At 48.0% G+C, this 18,450-nt stretch overlaps 2 protein-coding genes across 2 annotated transcripts; one reads left to right on the top strand and one right to left on the bottom strand.

Moving 5' to 3' along the window:
• The first annotated feature begins 2,397 nt into the window (after nucleotides 1-2,397).
• On the top strand, nucleotides 2,398-7,476 carry LOC129324925 (LHFPL tetraspan subfamily member 5 protein-like). The gene is made up of 3 exons (XM_054972385.1): nucleotides 2,398-2,830; nucleotides 5,692-5,934; nucleotides 7,448-7,476. The coding sequence occupies exons 1-3, from the start codon at nucleotides 2,398-2,400 to the stop codon at nucleotides 7,474-7,476; spliced, it is 705 nt and encodes a 234-aa protein (XP_054828360.1).
• LOC129323598 (deoxyribonuclease-1-like) lies at nucleotides 7,384-17,822 on the bottom strand. The gene is made up of 9 exons (XM_054970125.1): nucleotides 17,664-17,822; nucleotides 16,326-16,414; nucleotides 15,256-15,342; nucleotides 13,664-13,776; nucleotides 12,098-12,210; nucleotides 11,868-12,025; nucleotides 10,798-10,894; nucleotides 10,523-10,686; nucleotides 7,384-7,558 (listed from the first exon to the last, which is right to left on the bottom strand). Exons 1-8 carry the CDS (start codon nucleotides 17,820-17,822, stop codon nucleotides 10,612-10,614), a joined length of 891 nt encoding a protein of 296 aa, XP_054826100.1. The 3' UTR covers nucleotides 7,384-7,558; nucleotides 10,523-10,611.
• Between the last annotated feature and the right edge of the window lie 628 nt (nucleotides 17,823-18,450).

Below are 18,450 nucleotides of genomic sequence, written 5' to 3'. Positions count from 1 at the left end.
GCAAGACGGAGATGTTCCACCAGGCTTATGGTTGAGGCCAGCATCAGGACCATCATTGAGCCTCCCACCGGTCTCCGGTATTCGAGTACAGCTTGTGTGTCCGTCTACCTCCTCTATGTATGCTGGGGGCAGGAATGTGTAGCCAACTATATCAGGTTTTTGTATATATATAATTTTAATTGCTGAATTTTATTGTAGAATCTGCTATGTAATTGTATTTTATGACTGTTGTACCCCGTCCTGAGCCCACTTGTGGGGAGGGCGGGTTAAACACCGAATAAACTAAACTAAAACTAACGGCTGCAAGATGGGCAGTTGAATCCTGAAAGCTGCTTTGGTGCCAACGGCCTGCTGCCACTGTAATAGTGGCATTGCTGGTCAGATCACTATGGATATTCTAACAGCAGTCTATGGGAGGGAGAACATGTGGTCGGGAGGGGATTGCAGGCATTGGGCTCTCACCAAGCACCCCCCTTCCCCTCCACTGTGTGTGTGTGGGTTTCTGTAAACTTCCAATTAAATGGAGAGCCAAGCTGTAAGACCAGGATGCTTATATTTCCCATCAAAACTTGAGGTAAGCTTACAAGTGTCCAACCTGTGTCAGGTGTCACTTGTAGCTTGGCTCCTAGTGTGAGGTTTCACAGCCCTGTCCTCTCCATCACAGTCTTCTCTGGGGCATAAAATAACCTGAGAATCCTCCCCTCCCCACTTCCTCCAGCTAGAGACTCATTTACCAGATGACATTCCTGTTCTAGGGGTAGAAAACCTCTCCACACTGCTGAGGAAATGGGGCAGGGAATGAGCAGCACAAATAGTGGGATTTTTGCTGGGCAGATGCACGGAGGCCCTTAGGCTGTTAACCATGCAAGGTATTAGAGCCCTGCTCCCAACCTTCTATACCCACCTACTAATTTCAAAAGATGCTCCAGCATTAGCAAGTATGCATAAATGAAGATTGCCCCAAAGAAACTGTGGGCAATTGTCTTTTTCCTATCTCAGTGTTTTCACTAAGCCTCGAAGAACTTACAATCTGTGTGATGCACGATTGTTCAGGAGGTCATTCCTGTAGAGGAAGCACGCCCACAGGGTAATGGTGGAAAAGAGCAAGAGTCCAGTAGCACCTATAAGACTAACAAAATCTGTGGCAGGGTAGGAGCTTTCGTGAGTCACAGCTCACTTCTTCATTCCACCCCATTTCCCTGAGCGTCTTGCGTAAAGGACAGGATGAAAACACGCTCAGTAAATGAACAGCCCTTAGTGCTTCAATAGTCCCATTTAATTAAACAAAACCACGTAATACTTTTATGGAGGCCAACCCAAATGACACAAAGTGTTGTGCAAGCTTTTGAGATCTAGAGGACCCTTTATTGGGAAGATGTAACAAAAATTTTACAATGAAGGAGGAAGAAAGCAAATTTTCCATGTCCAGATCTTAAGACCCTGCCATGCCAGCCTTTTATGTAGGATCTTGGCAGACTCGTATTTTGATCTAACTCCTACAGCAAACCTCCATTTAAAATTTTTTTGTGACATCTGCTCGATGAAGGCTTGCATAGCATTTTGAGTCATTTGGGCAGCAAGAAAATAGTAAATTTTGGCATTTTTAAAAAAATAACAATCCTCTGCTGCTCCCTGCTGGAAAGCCTAATCTCTCCTTAATAGAGCACAATGGAGTTTGTGTCCCTTGCGCTCATGTGAATTTGGGGGAGAGAATCAGCATTAGCAGCGTTTTCCACTCCTTCTTTTTCTTGCTTCCCACAAGGCAAGGAATGATTTGGTGCCTGGCAGAGATGAGCACCTTCCCTCCGTGCAGCCGATCTGTTCTCTTCCTCCATCTTCACTGTAGCTATTGCTAAGCTACAAAACGAGACCAGAAGACAGGTGAAAACCCCGCCGGACATCTGGGCAAGGGGCTGCTTTTGCTGCCAACCTCACCCTGGAGAATGGAAGCCAGACTAAGGAATGAGGACGAGGAAGCAGCTCCCCTCCCTGCCCCGGTCCCCTGAAAAAGGAACATAGCCAATCTCTGGGAAGGAGGGAATGCAGCAACCCCCCAGCTGAAGAGAGCAAAGACCGCAGAGGAAGAGCTCTTCGCAGCCCTGTAAGATGCTCTGACAGCTCCCAACGGAGGAGAGTTGGAGCTGTTGGAGGGAAAGAATGCAGGTGTTTCCCAGAGGAGAAGCATAGCCCAAATCTGGAAAGAAGGAACAAATACGGAGCAAGAACGGGGTGGGCAAAGAGCAGCTGGATTCTGGAGTGAGGAAAACCTGGCACCCCCTCGCCCTACCTCCAGAGACAGGCACCTGGAGACAGTTTCTGGAAAGGGGGGAGTGTGGCTGTTCCCTTCTGAGTAGGGGGTGTTTAGAGCTCATCGGGTCCCTTGGATAAGAAGTGGCCATGCTGGCAGCCCGAGAAGCAGCTGCCCTTTACCAGACTGACTTTGTGCGGAACGCCAGGGCAGTGGGCGCTCTGTGGGCTGGCTGCACCCTCTGCTTTGGCATCTTGGAGGTCGTGGTGCTGATTCAGCCGGCGTGGGTGCAGACCGCGACACTCACCTACCAGCTGCCCCCCTCGGGGGTCCTCTCTGACCCCAGTGTGAGCGCTGTGGGATCCTTTGGGCTCTACCAAGTCTGCGTGGAGCAGGATGGTACCCTGCAGTGTGAGGGATCCCTGGTCACCCTGACGCCCATCCCGTCCTTCAAGGCGGCGGCTGTCTTTGTCCTGATGGCACTGGTGCTTGTGATGGGCAGCGTGGCTTCCTTGGGTCTCTTCTGGGCTTGCAGCCCAGGGACTGTCTACAAGGTGTGTGCCTGGCAGCAGCTCTCCGCAGGTAAGAGACAGTAACCCATGGGGGGGGGGGCGGGGGGTGAATGGCAGGTGGTGGAGGCATTGCTGGGTGCAGATGGGGGGAGGCAAGGATGAGCCACCTTCTAAAAAGACAATGGGGGAGGTGACTGGGACCAGTAGCCCTGCTAAATTTCAAACAGAGAACCATCAGATTTCAAGCCCATGGGCAGCATGGCTGCCTAGGCAAACCGAGGTTAAATGGCAGTTCATCTTATTCTGTCACATTCTTGTGTGACCAAGAAAGGCAGAGCCATGATTCTTAATAGCCGGGATTGCATGATATAGCAGGTACTGAGCTTTGCCTCTGGCCTTAGTAAGAGCTTTCCTTTATAAATGAATGAGCATCATATTCTCCTATGCGAGTCAGTAAAATGTTCAATGTAAGGACTGTGTGGCGAGGAGGGTAAACTCTGCCTCCCACCCCTGAGAGTGGGTGGTTTGGCCTTCACTGACAGAGATCCCCTGTGGGCTGCTACGATGGACCCCCTGCCCCCCCCCCATTTACTCTCCCCACACTGTGAGGCGGATTTTCCCATCAAAATTCAGTTTCCCTGCTTTGACTGAACAGGCCCAAGTAGTGTGTTAATATTTGTGGTTTTGAAAGACTGTTTGTCCCACCCTGATACACAGATATAATTTTGGCTTTTTAGCCCAGCCCAGGAACTTGATAGGGAAAAGTAAGAGCCCACTTCCTTTGTGTTGGAAATAGCACTAGAGACTATATAACACTCAAAAAGAAATAACTTTAACAGGCAGGATTGAGTAAGTGTAGTCGGGATAGAAATGAGGAGATAAAATTTTATTGGTATTACAGAGTACACTTCGTGTAACCCTCAAAATAATATCCTTGAAGCTTATTTTCATATATTCTTGTTTCTTAACAGTGAGAGGTGTTTTACTTAGTAATTTAGATACAGCAACAATTTTTCTTTAGGAAATTTCCTATGAAGCTCCGGATTTCTGGAGTAGTCACTTTCTTTGTGCGCTTTTCTTGAAACTAGAGGGTATTTCTGTCTCCTGAGCAGTCTAAAACCATTTTCCCTTTGCAACAGACCCGGGGTGCTCCTCAGAGCTAAACCCCCTTCAAAACTGAGCCGGAATTAATCTTCTTCTCCTCCTCAGAAGATATAACCCCTCTTCTTTTTGGTTTGAAAGGGAATCTCAACCGACTACCCAATCACCCTCACCGAAACAGTCCCAGTTTTCTGGTGTCTGTGTAAAGTGTACTTCAGCTTATGCTGACACTTAAGACTGAATTCTTAGACAGAATTCTTCCTCAAAACAGTAATAAGGCAAAGGAGTCTTCTCCCTTTACTCTAAAGGTGAACCTGTCTGACTTTTATTCTCAGACTCACTGACTCCACAATCTTGTCAGGAACCAACCAACTGCCTCTAGACTGGATCTAACTGACCAATCAGAGAAGAGGGAGCATCCTGTCATTGAAGCTCTCCATTCTAGGGAATAGTTAACCCTTCCCCTCCCAGCTTTCTGATTTTGCTGCACTTCAGAAACCTTCTGTTAAGTATAGTCCATCACAGCTGCACACACCCATTCATCCACCACTGAGAAGTCCTTCTCATAAAGGAGAATTCCCCCATTTATTATTCCCCATCCACAAAAACGATGGGCATTCTGCTAGTATTTTATAAAGCCTGGTGTTCTATAGCACTTCAGGATGCTCCTGTGATACCATATACATGATCTTGGCCATCTGCCCATCAGCTATGCAAGAGAGGCCATATCACAATGGAGGCCTAGAATGCCACTTGCCTGATGCCACTTTGCAAGTTCGCAATTGAGGCTCACATTTGTAGCCGTTCTGCTTCATCTCCTCTTTTTAGGTTGCAATACCCAGTTTCCATTGCACTGCTGCAAAGAATGTTGGGGCATATACAACTCTGTGATGGTGTGATGCAGCCTGAGTGGCTCTGCTCACGCCTGTTTGCCGTGCATGTTGTGTGACCCTCGCACTCTTGATCTGAAGTAATTAGGTCCCAGAATATGGTTGCAAGTAGGGCTGCTGCCAACTACAAGTTGGGAAATTCCTGGAGATTTGGGAGTAAAACCTGGACAGGGTGGGGCTTGGGGAGGGATCTCAGTAGGGTTGCCAGCTCCAAGTTGGGAAATTCCTGAAGATCTAGGGGGTGAAACCTGGAGAAAGTGGGATTTGAGGAGGGAAAGGATCTTGACATGGCATAATTCCATAGAGTCCACCACCCAAAGTAGCCATTTTCTCCAGGTGAACTGATCTCTGTGGCCTGGAGAACAGTTGTAATCTGGGAGATCTCCAGCTACTACCTGGAGGCTGGCAACCTTAGATCTCAGCAGGGTATAATGCCATACAGTCCACCCTCTGAAGCTACCATTTTCTCCAGGGCAACTGGTCTCTGTAGCCTGAAGACCAATTGTACTTCTGAGAGATCAGCAGGAGGTTGGCAACCCTAGCTGGAAGCCTCATGACAGAAGCATTTCTCTTGCTGAACCTTAGCAGGGCCTGGTGTGAGGTGGCAGAAACTTGAGGGGCTACAATGAGCTATACCACTTCAGAACATTTGCTGAGAGAGTCACTCTTCTAAGCCTCCCCCATGTAAACACTCTGTGAAAATGAAAAAAATTATATGAGAGTTCTGTCTTAGCCCCTTGCATGATGCATAAGCAGGCAGTGGGAAATGCTGCTATACTGAAAGGGCTGAGAGAAGATCCCACCCCTAGGACTTGCTCGGGATGTATAGAGGGCTAGAGAATCAAGAAACAGAAAAGTCTGAGGTGGCAGAGGGGTATCTGTATAGGGGCCACATGAACTCCTGCTCTCCCTTTCTTTCTCCCATTTTCCCCCCTCACAGCTACTTGTCAGGCCTTGGGCTGCCTAGTTTTCCCTGATGGCTGGGGAGCGCCTGAAGTGAGGGCTCTGTGTGGTCCTCAAGCTAGGAGCTACGGCCTAGGCACCTGCACAATTCACTGGGCCTTCACTCTGGCCCTGTTGGGCATCGCGGACGCTCTGGTGCTGGCTACTCTCGCCTTCGTGCTGGGGAACCGGCAGGACGCTCTGCTGCCTGCAGGCTATGCGCCACCCTCAGGGGGGAGAGGTAAGGCACTATACACTCCCCTTCCCCCTGTCCTTGACGCTGGAGTCAGTAGCAGCTGCTTTAGGAGAAGCAGGGCCGACAGCAGTGTTGCCTGTTGCTTAGCAATGGCCAATAGGAGACAAGGATGGAACATAGTGAAGGATGCTGGTTACTCTCCAAGCAACAAGGAGGGGGAAAAGCCCTCCACAAATAAAATTGAGTGTAACAATTCTAAAATGTTATACTTTCTCTGTGTGTGTGTGTGCCAGTGACTGGCATTCACAAACCCAGTTTTAAATGTGAATGTGAGCAGTTGGTAACCCTGTTGTGTTGATTTCTTCCAAATGAAACATGAAATTCTACTGCTGGGTCCATAAATAGGTTTTTCTTGGTTTCTGTCATGTCCTGTTCCCAGAGTCCACCGAAGCAAGTCTCATAGATGACTGACCCCCAATATAACATGTCTGCTTAGAGCAGCTTGCATGATCATTTTGACTGAAACATATGGTAGCAACAAATGTTATTTCAGAAATGGCCTTAAAACTTTTCAGATATTCGACAAAACATTTATATTTGTCCTCAGCCTGGGAAGTGACAGAGAAGAAACCAAAAGGAACAGGTTATTATTATTATTTTTTAAAAAAACACCCATTATGTTTTGGAGGCAGAAAATCCATACAGCACTTCACTTATGACTAAAATATACTAAATAACTGACAGTTGGCAGCCTTTAAATATGTTATGATGTATGTTATCTAAAATCTATCTTTCTCCATGGGACTCAAGGCATATTACATAGAGTAAGTCTTCAGATTGCCGGTGAAAGGGGTTCACGTTTTGGAATGCTTCCTTATATGACCCACCCACCCCTGCAAAAAGAGAACCGGCACAGCAAGCAAAGTGAGGGATCATAGAATCATAGGTTGGAAGGGATCTCTAGGGTCATCTAGTCCCTCCCTGATGGATGGAAGCTTTCTCCATTTTGTGCTGGTTTTCTGTTAGCATGGAGGGTTTTTTTTTAATGCAAAGGAACATTCAAACCTGAAATCCATCACTTGCAGTCCAAAGTGACGGTCTCTCTTACAACTTCAATGTTCCACCCCCTCCCTGTCTGCCACATGTAAACCAGGTTTTAGGAACCCAGACATGGTAGAATAGACTGCAGCGCTTCAAAGTACAAGTGTTGGATTCTAATTTCTGATGGTCTTTTGCATTAAAAAAGTCTGACAACAGAAAACCAGTGCAGAAGGAAGAAATATTCTGCCCCTTCTCTTTGCTTGTTGTGCTAGTTTTCTGTTTGCAGGGAGTTCTTAACAGGGGAGCAGATGTGAATCTCCATCCACCTGTAGTCTGATACAGTGTAGTCTATTCAGGCTGCAGGTGTGTGTGTGTGTGTGTTGGTCATCAATGCAGTCCCTCCCTTGCAGTTTCAGCACTTTGCTCCTCTTTCTGCCGCAGGTGTCGTGAAGGCTGTAGAAAGCCTTTCTTTCTTAGTAGCTTCTTTCATTTTCCTTCCCCTGCTGTGTGCATATAGGTGTCACCTCAGCCTTGACGCCGGACTGATCCCTTTCCCCAGGCGGTCTGATCTTCCACATGGCATCCTTCACAAGCAGACGCTGTTTCTTAACAAATGGTCTTCACGTGCCTGCCAATGCAATAAAGACTTTTTTTAAAAAAATAGTGTGGTGTGGTACGTCTTGTTTTTGATAACATCTAGAGCTTTTTTAAAATGTACTTCAAAAATCTTTATCTTGATCATCATCAGCAAACCCTTCCAAAGCAGATTATTATAATTCCCACAGGAGAATGAGACTTTTGCAGGCTATCAACAGATACGGTGGGATCTGAAGCCAGCTCTGCTACATCCTCAGGTTAAAATTCTGTCCAGAAAAATACGCATGCAAGAATATGCATGTTTTCAACCATACTCTTGTCCTCAAAAGGGAGACAATGAGTAGATTGCAGGCTCCATACCCTCTCCTCCAGAATCTCCATTGCTGTACGCAGGGGTCATTTCATAGAAAAAGAGCTGGGGGGGGAGTCTCATTAGCATATGCCACGCCCCTTGACATCACCAGAAGTGTGTCATTAGCGTACCTGATTTGCATATGCCACACCCCGTGACATCACCTATCCTGGCTGTTTTGGACCCAATCTTGGCCATTCAGGGCCGAAATTGGGCCCAAAATGGCAAAAAGGGGCTGAAAAGGGGCACAGAATGGTCAGGATCGGGCCCAATCCAGGCTGAAATGGGCCCCAAATGGCCGAGAGTCAGGTGGGTGGGGTCACCTGACATGTGACCTCTTTGGGGAACTGCCAGCACTGCGTTCCTGCGCGTTCCCCTTCGAAATGAGCCCTGGCTGTATGCTCTTAGCATGAGTCCGTGTCCCAAGAGACAATAGTTATAAGCAAGAACACCAGAGTCATTAAGTGTGAACAGATGATGCCAGAGGTATGTTAAAATGCCTGATGGTCTTTTAATAATTCTTCCGTACCAAACAAGCATGATCAAACAAACGTGACGAGAGTAGTATGGAAATGCATAGGTATTTGTGTGCATTAAACAAGGGTGGGGGGTTGCAGATGAGACAGAAACAGGCAGGGGGAACCTACAAGGCAGGCGGAGGAAAGAAAGGAGCGATAATGAGACTCTTAAGGTAGGAGAAGGATTTGGCAGCTAGGGGCTTGTTCGAGCCACATTTTGCCCCCATGCACCAAAATCCAGGACGTTTGGAAACTGAGGCTGAGGTGGGCAATTCAGGTTAGCAGCGGAAGGGGGAGGTTAAAATGTGCCTGCATTAAAATGCTTCAGCTTGACTGAAATGCATTTGACTCCAGTGGCCTCTTAGAGACCAACAAGATTTACTGTTTAAAAGGCCAGTCAATACATCCAACATCTTCTTTTTAGAAATATCTCATGTTCTAGGGCTAAGACATAGCATTCAAAATAGGTTCTGGAGCTGAACAGTCACGGAATCCGGGATGGTATGTGGAATGTAAGTATTCCCATAGGTTTTGTTTCATTATTTAACATACAGGTTAGACTGACTGAGTTATGGCTCATTGAATCTGCTTACTAGACATTTTCCTTCTGTCTGTCCTAGAGCACAGTTAATGTCCTTGGAAATTTACTCAGCTAGCATAAACCACCTCTGTTGAAGTAACTTTTCATGAATAGCCATTGTCTGCCAACATAAATCCCTGGAAAAGAGTACTGAGGCTGCAATTTTGCCGCTTCACAGATTTGTAATAGTATTACTTAAAAAGACATAATGTTTAGCAGGTTGTTAGTCAAAGTTTAGTTCCATACAAGATCAGCTCCATATAGGGTTGCCAGCTCCAAGTTGGGAAATTCCTGGAGAGCTGGAAGGTGAAACCTGGAGAAACCTGGAGAAAGTGGGGTTTGTGGAGGAAAAGGACCTTGGCACGGCATAATTCCATAGAGTCCACCTCCCAAATTAGCCATTTTCTCCAGCTGAACTGATCTCTGTGGCCTGGAGACCAGTTGTAATTCCGGGAGATCTCCAGCCACTACCTGGAGGCTGGCAACCCTAGCTCCAGAAAGTCAGCAGTAGTAGTAAGAATAATAATTTTAAAAAATAACCTCAGATTGAGGGGGGGATGGGATGGAGAGATAGTAGATAATTCAGCAGGAACCATGCCTTTTTTAGCGCACGCGCACAAGCACACACAGAATAAGCTCTCAGCATCATGTGACGTATGACTCCATGAGTGTGTCTTTCCTGCATATGCTTTTGTAAGAGACGTAGGATTTGGATTCATTTGTAGATGCAGCATTGTGATGCTGGGCTTTGTGAAGGCCTCTATCCTTCAAGAACCCTTGCTAGCCATGAAATCACACCACTTTTACCTCACAACTTGAAGAAATCTTATTTCTAAGCCTTACATTTTCCAAACTGGAACTGTAATTTATGCATTTTATTGACATTCAGTAAACTTTATTCAGGAGGATAGCCAGGTTGTTTCTCCACAAGGCCGTGAATGGAGTGCCTTTGCTTGTGGAGAAGGGTGCTCTTGATGCGGGATGGGTGGAGGAACGGGGCTTTGCTTGGAAGTCAAGGCACAACAAGTATATAAGCAGTAGTGCCCGTGGCAGCAGAGGCACTTGAGTAGGCCCAGAGAAGTGAGATTAGGTGGGTGTTTGAAAATGTTGGCCTGTCAAGGGGCTTACTCACAGGGCCTGGGGTGCATACACGTGAATGCAATTGACTGTGTCTGCTTGTCTGTCAGAGGAGTTTTCACCTTATGCCTGCCTCTTTTTGGCACAAACATCTCACAGAGGACATTAGGACTGCCAGTATCTAGGGTTGCCAGCTCTCTGGCTAAGCTCCAGCCTAGGGTTGCCAGCCTCCAGGTGGTAGCTGGAGATCCCCTGGAATTATAACTGATCTCCAGGCCATACAGCTCAGTTGCCCTGGAGAAAATGGCTGCTTTGAAGGGTGGACTGTATGGCATTATACCTTGGCTGAGGTCCCTTCCCTCCCCATCCCCTGCCTTTTCCAGGCTCTGCTCCCAAAATCTCCAGGAATTTCCCAACCTGGACCTGGCAACCCTACTCCAGCCCCTCTCCAGACCTGCCCCCACCCACCCCAAGGAGGTAGCAGGAGATTGTCTTCATTTCTCCTCTCCTTATTCTCGCTTCATGTTCAGAACTCTGAAGGAAGGGTGGCTGAGGACTCAGAGCTCTCGCTGGGCCTTTGGTGCTAGCCGCAGATTCACCTCCACGGGGTAGTGGTCACTGATTTCTAGGGCCTGTAGATAGAAGAGAAGTTGCTGACAATCCAAGTCTCATTGCATACACACCAACAGTTCCTATTGTTTGTGCCTCTGCATTTACTTAGGAGAGTGACCCAGTAAACTCACCTCTTCTTCTGAGAGTCCCAGTGCTTGGGTGAAATTGAAGGGCTTAGCTGACCTGGGCACAACAGCACCAAGCAGCTCTTCTCCATGAACGATGATCCTAACAGCGAACACAAAGCGTATAAGTGGGCAGCGATGGGATCCAGTCTCGAGTTGAACTGCAAGGAACTGGCCTCAGAGAACTGCATTAGTAAAGAGATAGGGACTATAGACTTTACTATTATGTGCTGTCTTGCCGTAAGTATGATCCTACTGGGTAGTTTCTGTGTTGTTCAATAAGGCTTAGAATGGCTTATGCTCCGTATCACCATTTCTTCAACTCAGTATTGGATTTCTGCTGTATTGGATTTAAAATCTTTGCATTTACTGCATCGACTGACGTGGTGCAGGCTGACGTGGTGTGGGGATTTGTGACATGCTGGTTAGGCCTGCCTGATTGTGGCATAGTCGGGCCTACAGACCTTGGTTGTATCTCCAGAGGTGCACTGATTGCTTGTGGCCTAGCTCCATATATTAGAGGCAAAAGTATTCCAAGTATGTGTGTATGTCTGTGTGTGTGTGTTGAGGGAATGCATGTGTGCTCTTGCACATACTAGAGCTGCCACTATTAGAGCATGCTTACTCGAAAGGGTGGCCAGTATTGGGTTATTGTGTGATGGGCTGTGGCTCCATGGTAGACTACTTGCTTGGCATATATTCAACTTTTTGCACCTCCAGTTTATTCATTAATTCTCCACCTTTCTCCCCAGCAGGAGAGAAATGTTATTTTCTTCCCCTCTATTTTATCATCACAACAACCCTGTGAGATGTGTTCGGCTAAGAGTGTGTGCCCGGCCCAAGGTCACCCATTGGGCTTCCATGGCTGAGTGGGAATTCGAACCTGGGCCTCTCAGATCCTAATCTGACATTTTCACCATGATGCCCCAATGGCTCTCTATCACAAACAGGCAAGAACTTTCTCTGCCTGACAGCCTTTGCTGGATGAAGGCAGCTCTGTCTTCTGAAAGTGGTCCTCTTGAGAGGCTGACTTTTGGGAGGTTAGCTATCGCACCAAAAGTTTGATGTGGCCACACCTGTCATAGGCACAGCAAGTCCGGTGGCTGACAGTGGTGTCTTCCTTATCACCGATGAGCCAGTGGAAGGCGAGGTGATTGCGTAAGCGGATCCTGGCCCAGGCTCTTGCTGAGATGTAAGTCCCAGCAGCATTCAGGTCTCCCAGCACCATCAGGTTCTGTCAAGAGGGAGGCTGTGAGTCTTTGCTGTCTCTACTCTTTAAACCTCCCCCCTGGGCCCTACCAAAGACCTGGGTTTTCCAGCGTTGCACCAGTTCCATGCACACTCCAAAGAGCAGGTCAAGTTCACGGACAGCTTCCCGAGGACTGGCATGATGTAGGAGCAGCACAAAGTCTGAGACAACTGAGGACAGAGAACAAAGGAGAAACATTGGTTTGGGTAATGGGAGACATGGCAGGCTTCTTCAAACTCTGGTGTGCTACCTCTAAATAGCTTTCCTCTGAGAAGCTTCTTCAAAGACTGCTGGTTTTTCCAAGAAATGGACCCTTTCCTTCACCGTAGCTTCCTCATACATCTGCTTGCTCTCTCCCTTGGAAACACAATTGCCTTACCCACCAGCTCTGAGTACCACTGAATTCATGGTGTATGAACCTCATGAGTGTTGAAAATCCACATAATGTGGTACTGGATGCAGAAACTGGCTCTTTAAGCAATCTCAGAATAGTAGGAGATTCCATAATTACTGATTCCTGAATAGGATTGCTAGATGTCCACCAGTGGTGGGAAAACTCCCAGTGGTTTGCCCCTCTGCCCGCCAAGGAGGCAGGCCACCCAGCCTGTCACTGCCAGGCAGCTCAGAGCTAAACTACACAAGACAAATTATACAGGGACACTCAAGTGAAGGGAGATGCAATGTTAGCTGGGAAGTGTAGTTTGAATTTCACCCCTCTCTACAGAGCTGGCAAAGATCGCTCCTCAGAGCGTTTGTTAATAATTGGCAGAGCCTTTGAGGAGGCAAAGAGGAAATTAACAAACCGTCTGAGGAGCAGTCTTTGCCAGCTCTGTAGAGAAGGGTGAATTTCAAACTATGCTTCTCGGCTCACATTGTGTCTCCCTTCACTTGAGCATCCTCATGTAATTCATCTCATGTAGTTTTACTTTCAGACAAACAGGCGTGCAAGCTCCTGGCCCTGTGCACAATGATGGGAGCTCACGCGTGCTTTATGCCAGGGCCAGTTCTTTAAGAAGCAGCCCCAAATGCTACGTTTTGGACTGATTCTAAACAAATGGGCCCTGGCACAAAGCACAAGCACGCTCCGGCACTCCTCATGATAACGTCACTTCTGGAATGGACGTCATCGCACACGTGAAAGGGAAGTCTAGGTGAGTACCACCACCCCCTCCTGCAGTTCCCCCGAAAGACCGGGCATCCCTAATCCTGAAACTTTTTTTCATTTTGCACAGTGCTGTCCTCTGCTACAAAAGTGGGTCTCCACTGTGGAGTGTGTTCCCACAGTGCCAGGTGTTTTGCACCTAGTGGAGAAGTAACACACGCCACTGTGGAGGACGGTGTTGTGAAAATGGAAGAGAAGGATAGCATCCAAGTCTTAATACTGAAGGATGAAATGTAATCACATATTTAGGGTTTTTTTAAAAAAAATCAATTTGATAGCTGTGTCCAGAAGCAGGAGAAACAAAATAATAGGAGTTGAAAGTAAGAGCAAACTAGACAAAACAAGATCTCAGTCTCATTAGCTGTGCTCATCTCATCTGTCTCATAGCAATAGATAGACACAAGGATCTGGGAGGGTGACTCCTCCTTGGGCCTCTAGTGTGCTGGGAAACTGGACAAAACCTGTGGTTGGAGAATGGAAGCGGGCAGCAAAAGGTTCCCTCGCGAAGGCCTCAAAGGCTCTGGAATCGTCTTCCCCAAGCTGGCACCAGTCAGTAACGGAGACCACATCCGTCCTGTCAAGGAGAAAGAAGGGCAGCAGAAGAAAGACACGTCCAAGGGAACTCCAAAACACTAGGTATAGCTAACTTCTGCTCTCCAAGCATTTTTTCCTCCATAGTTTAGCCCACTGTACAGTGAGAGGGACGTGGGTATGCAGTCTAGGACAGTGTTGGAGCCACACTCAGCTTTCCGCCACTAAAATAGAGTTCTCATGAGGTCCAGCAACGAAGACTTACAAATAGGGTTGCCAGTCGCCCACTGGGGGCGGAGGATCTCCCACTCCCTCCCTGCACCCCCACCCCCACTTACCTGGCCAGCGGGGGGGGGGAAGGCAGGGGAACGTGCCTCCTGGGCGTACTCCCAGGAGGTGTAGCGTGCTCCCGCACTCTGTGGCGGGCTGAATTGGGCCCATTTGGGACCTAAACTGGCCCTCTGTGAAGTGCAGGAGCTTGCCAAGGCCCTCCTGGCAGCACTCCTGAGCTCCACAGTGGGCCAAATCAGGCCCATTTGGGGCCAAAATCAGCCTGCTGCAAAGCACAGGAGCATACCAAGGTTGCACTACCCCAGCAGTGATCCTGCACTCCACAGCAAGTCAATTTCAGCCCCAAATGGGCTCATTTCAGCCCTAAATGGCCTGCTGTGGAGCACAGTATCGCTCCCAGAGGCAGCACGTGGCCTGCGTGATGACATCACTTCCAGGAAGTAGCGCCATTGCGCAACCCCAGGACCGCATGCGTGCAAAGACAATTTAAAAGGTGAGTGCCAGGTCTCCTGCCTCCCACCCAGAGGGTAAGGGAACCTGGCAATCTTATTTACAAAGAATGACACTGGTGAGCCACTGGAAGGCACTGGTTCTTCCTGGATAGTCATAGATTAATTCTGAAGGCTTGGATGCTTCTACAGGAAGGCAACTGCCCTGCCTCAGCCTTTTTGACCCTTTGAAATTGCACTGGGTGTGTATGTGTCACATGACCCCCGAGAGAAAGTGTGGCAAGGCTCTACATTGGAAGAGGGTTGCCAGCCTCCAGGTAGTGGCTGGAGATCTCCTGGAATCACAACTGGTCTCCAGGCCACGGAGATCAGTTCACCTGGAGAAAATGGCTACTTTGGGGGGTGGACTCTATGGAATTATGCCATGCCAAGGTCCTTTCCCTCCCCAAACCCCACTTTCTCCAGGTTTCTCCAGGTTTCACAGCCCCCCACCACCAGGTCTCCAGGAATTTCCCAACTTGGAACTGGCAACCCTAGGAGTCAGCATAAATAACTCTCCCCTCTTTCATGGATGGAAATGCGAAGAGCAGAATGGGACTTGTGGCCAGGGCCGTTTCCAGACGGCCCCCCGCCTCGCGAAACGTCGCGCGTCGTCGCACGTCGTTGCGCAGAAAACGCGAAATATCGCGTTTTCTCGCGCGAGTTTTGCGCGACGTCTGCCTGTTGGGCTTGGTGGAGAAGGCTCTGTCTCAGAGGGGGTTTCCAGCTCCGTTGGACATTACCGGTACACAAAGACATTCTGCTCCTTGTAGCTGCCGCGCCCAAGCCTCTTGCTCTCCAGGAAGCCGTAGTGATGGGAAGAATCATGCCTGCTGGCAGGAAGAGAGAGCCCGTGATGCCCCTTCGCCCATCTCATCCTCTTTTAGAGCCTGGAACAGAAGCCCCAAGGTGATCACAGCCTCTAGTTTCAAAGTTACCAGACAGGCCCCCGAGGTGGTGTGTTGCTATCAATGGAGAGCAAAAATATAACTCCAATGATCAGGGGGGGGGGGGGAAGCCCATTCTCACAGAATCTGCAGCGAAAAGGCAAAAGAAAACCCCAATTTGTGTAAAGATGGGTTTCGCTTCAGAAGTGAAAAAGAAAGGATCTCAGATATTTTCTGCTCTATGTGGGAAAAATATCACAGGTTCTTTACTGACGGTGAAGGGAAGACAAGCACTGAGGGAAATGGATTTTAGGGCATATTTATGGCACAGACTTGCAGCAGCCCTAATATCCCAGACTAGCCTGATTTTGTCAGAACTTGGAAGCTAAAGTGGGTTGGTTCTTGAATGGGAGACCACCGAGGAAGACTGGAGCTGCTACGCAGAGGAAGGCAATGGCAAACGACTTCTGCTCATCTCTTGCCTTGAAAACTTCACGGGGACACCATGAGTTGGTTGTGACTCAACAGTGCTTTACCTATGGCACAGATTTAAGTGGATTTAACAGTCATTCTTTCTTAGGAAACCCCGGGACAGGACCAGGTTAGGATATTTTGTCACCTCCGAGTGGAAGAATGGATTGTACCACTTCTGTATGCAAGTAAAACATTTCACAACCCCCCTCCTTTTTTGGGGGGCTGCTCCTCCATATAAAATTTTGTGTCTAGCAGGGAAACTAAGGAAGGATTCTAGATCAGCTCACTCCTTGATGTACTAGTTTTCTACTTGCAAGGGTTTTTTCCCTACAGTAGGGGAGCATTCAATGTGTGATTCTACACCAGCGAGCCTGAAATGCTGCCATCAATCCAACTGCTTCATTCTTCTGCCTTTCTAGACCCAGAGCAAGGCTAGAGGTAGCTGTGGTTACCTGTTCATCTCCCGCAGCAGCATGCGGATCGCTGAGCCTTTGGAGTCACGGACCTCTTGCACAGCCGAGATATCACAGCGAGAGAGGATCTGGCAGTAGGAGAGCAGTGGGTGGTTGAAGCCTGCATCCTGCAGCCACTTGCTGTCAAGCTGTTCTGGGTATCCCCCCCTCCACTGGGGCAAGCATAGCAAGTGTTTGTCATTTGAAACTTCCACCCAAACATCCTCTGCAGCATGGTAAAGGGTTCTGGGGGCACTGTGTTAAGCGAATACTTGGAGAACATAAAGGGTTCTACACACACGTACACACTACACATTTCAGACCACTTGTTCCTTTCATCAAGATACCTGTTTGGGCTGTGCAATAGGCAAAGCTAGTTGGGTGCAACAGTCATTCAAAGAATAATTCCAAATGCATCTGCAATACCTTCATAAGTTGAAATGGTTTAATGCTTAAATAACCACACCATTGTAACCAATCCCAGCACTCCCGGTTGTTTCTCCAAACAGAAACAATTGTCATGGCGGGCTAGGAAATGTCTGAAGACGCTAGAGGCTTTGTATTTCCCTTACTGGTGGCCCAGTACACTTTATTTTGTATGCAACTCATTGCCTCTAAGGGACCATTATCAACAGTTAAATGGGTTTATATTTGTCAAAGTCAGAAATCCCTTTACTTTAAAAACAAGGGGCGACTGTTGGATCTGCGTTAGCATAGTTGCATTTGGATATAAGAAGTAACAACACATTCACTTAAAATGTGCTACCTTTTTGCAGTATCTCCAAGAGCAGGTGACTCTGGACTCTCACACACACATACTGGAATCTGAATTGTTGCCCCTGCTCAGAATATCTTTTTGTTATCAAATCTTGTATCCCCCATAGTACAGACTGGCTGGGCATTTTTCTCCCTAGCCTTCATTCACTGCTGGAAGCCTAGATCCACAACAACCAGCAACAGCTGTACCATCCCGTTGAAGGGGAAATTTGTGCTTCTTTCTCCTCTGAACAACCACAGCCACTCAGATATCTAGGACTGGGGATATAGGATTTCCAAATGGGACCGATGACAGACCCCTCTCCCTGAACAGCTGAAGCACTGCCTCCATCTAGGGTTGCCAACTCCAGCTTGGGAAATTCCTGGATATTTAGAGGCAGTGCCTGGGGAGGATGGAATTTGGAGAGGGAACTTAGATGTGGTGCCATACAGTCTGCCCTTCAGAGCTGCCATTTCCTCTGGAGGAATTGATCTCTGTCATTCAGAAATGGGCTGCAACTCTGGGAGAACTCCAGGCCCACCTGGGGGTTGGCAACCCCTCTGCACCAGGCATGGACTCACCTGCACCAGGGCTCCCATGACCTTCTGGTTTGCAGCTTTGGCCTTCCCAAAACTGCGGATGTTGAAAGCACAGATTTTGAAGGTGGAGGCCGCAAGTTGCTCTCCCAGCAGGATCAGCAGAAAGGTGAAAGCTTGTGCTGTAGCCCCAGGGAGCCCCATGTTTCCTGGATCAGGAGGGGAACGCCGCCAGCCAGAGAGCTTTACTGCAGCATCAGCAGCCAGGCAGGGGAGGGTATATGGGCCTTTGTGCCGGCATTTGTGCATTTGACACACTAGCAGAGAAAGTGCTGGGCCAGAATGGCCTGGTCACGGACGGAGAGAAAAGGTACCCCTGGCAGCCAGATTCCCACTTGTTCCTCCCTTTTCCAGAGCCAGCTATAAAACACCCATCAGAACGAGCTCATATTTGGTAAATGCAGCCTCTGGAGTTTTCTGCAAGGACGCCTTGGCCAAAAGCTGGCTGTAAATCAAAAGAAGGCACACTCGCTAGTTCACTTCTATTTGTTCTTTTATTGATCCTTTCAGACTTTTCTGCTGGTACAAGGGCACGGTACAGTCGAGGTTAGAGGGTTGTGTGATTTTTAAAAAGTCTATTACACCATCTAGGATCCCTTTGAGGAAGCTTGCTGGAGAAAAAGGTGAAATATGAAAAGCCCTGTGTTTGGTGTGTTTGCTCTGTTGACTGACTCTGTATTTCAAAGGAAGGAGGAAATACAATTGGTTTAAAAAGAATTCACGATCACACCTATTTATCAAAGGTGTAATCGTGAATTGGAGAGAGCAAAAA

Source organism: Eublepharis macularius, chromosome 2, assembly GCF_028583425.1.
Source record: "Eublepharis macularius isolate TG4126 chromosome 2, MPM_Emac_v1.0, whole genome shotgun sequence".
NCBI classification, from domain to species: Eukaryota; Metazoa; Chordata; class Lepidosauria; order Squamata; family Eublepharidae; genus Eublepharis; species Eublepharis macularius.
This window is presented reverse-complemented; position numbering and strand designations above follow the sequence as displayed.

Coding starts and splice junctions, on each gene's coding strand:
- LOC129324925 (XM_054972385.1), top strand. CDS start 2,398: ATGCTGGCAGCCCGAGAAGCAGCTGCCCTTTACCAGACTGACTTTGTG. Junction 2,831..5,691: donor CTGGCAGCAGCTCTCCGCAG/GTAAGAGACAGT, acceptor CCCCCCTCACAG/CTACTTGTCAGGCCTTGGGC. Junction 5,935..7,447: donor GCCACCCTCAGGGGGGAGAG/GTAAGGCACTAT, acceptor GTGTGCATATAG/GTGTCACCTCAGCCTTGACG.
- LOC129323598 (XM_054970125.1), bottom strand. CDS start 17,822: ATGGGGCTCCCTGGGGCTACAGCACAAGCTTTCACCTTTCTGCTGATC. Junction 12,026..12,097: donor TGCAACGCTGGAAAACCCAG/GTCTTTGGTAGG, acceptor CCCTCTTGACAG/AACCTGATGGTGCTGGGAGA. Junction 10,687..10,797: donor TGGGACTCTCAGAAGAAGAG/GTGAGTTTACTG, acceptor TTCTATCTACAG/GCCCTAGAAATCAGTGACCA.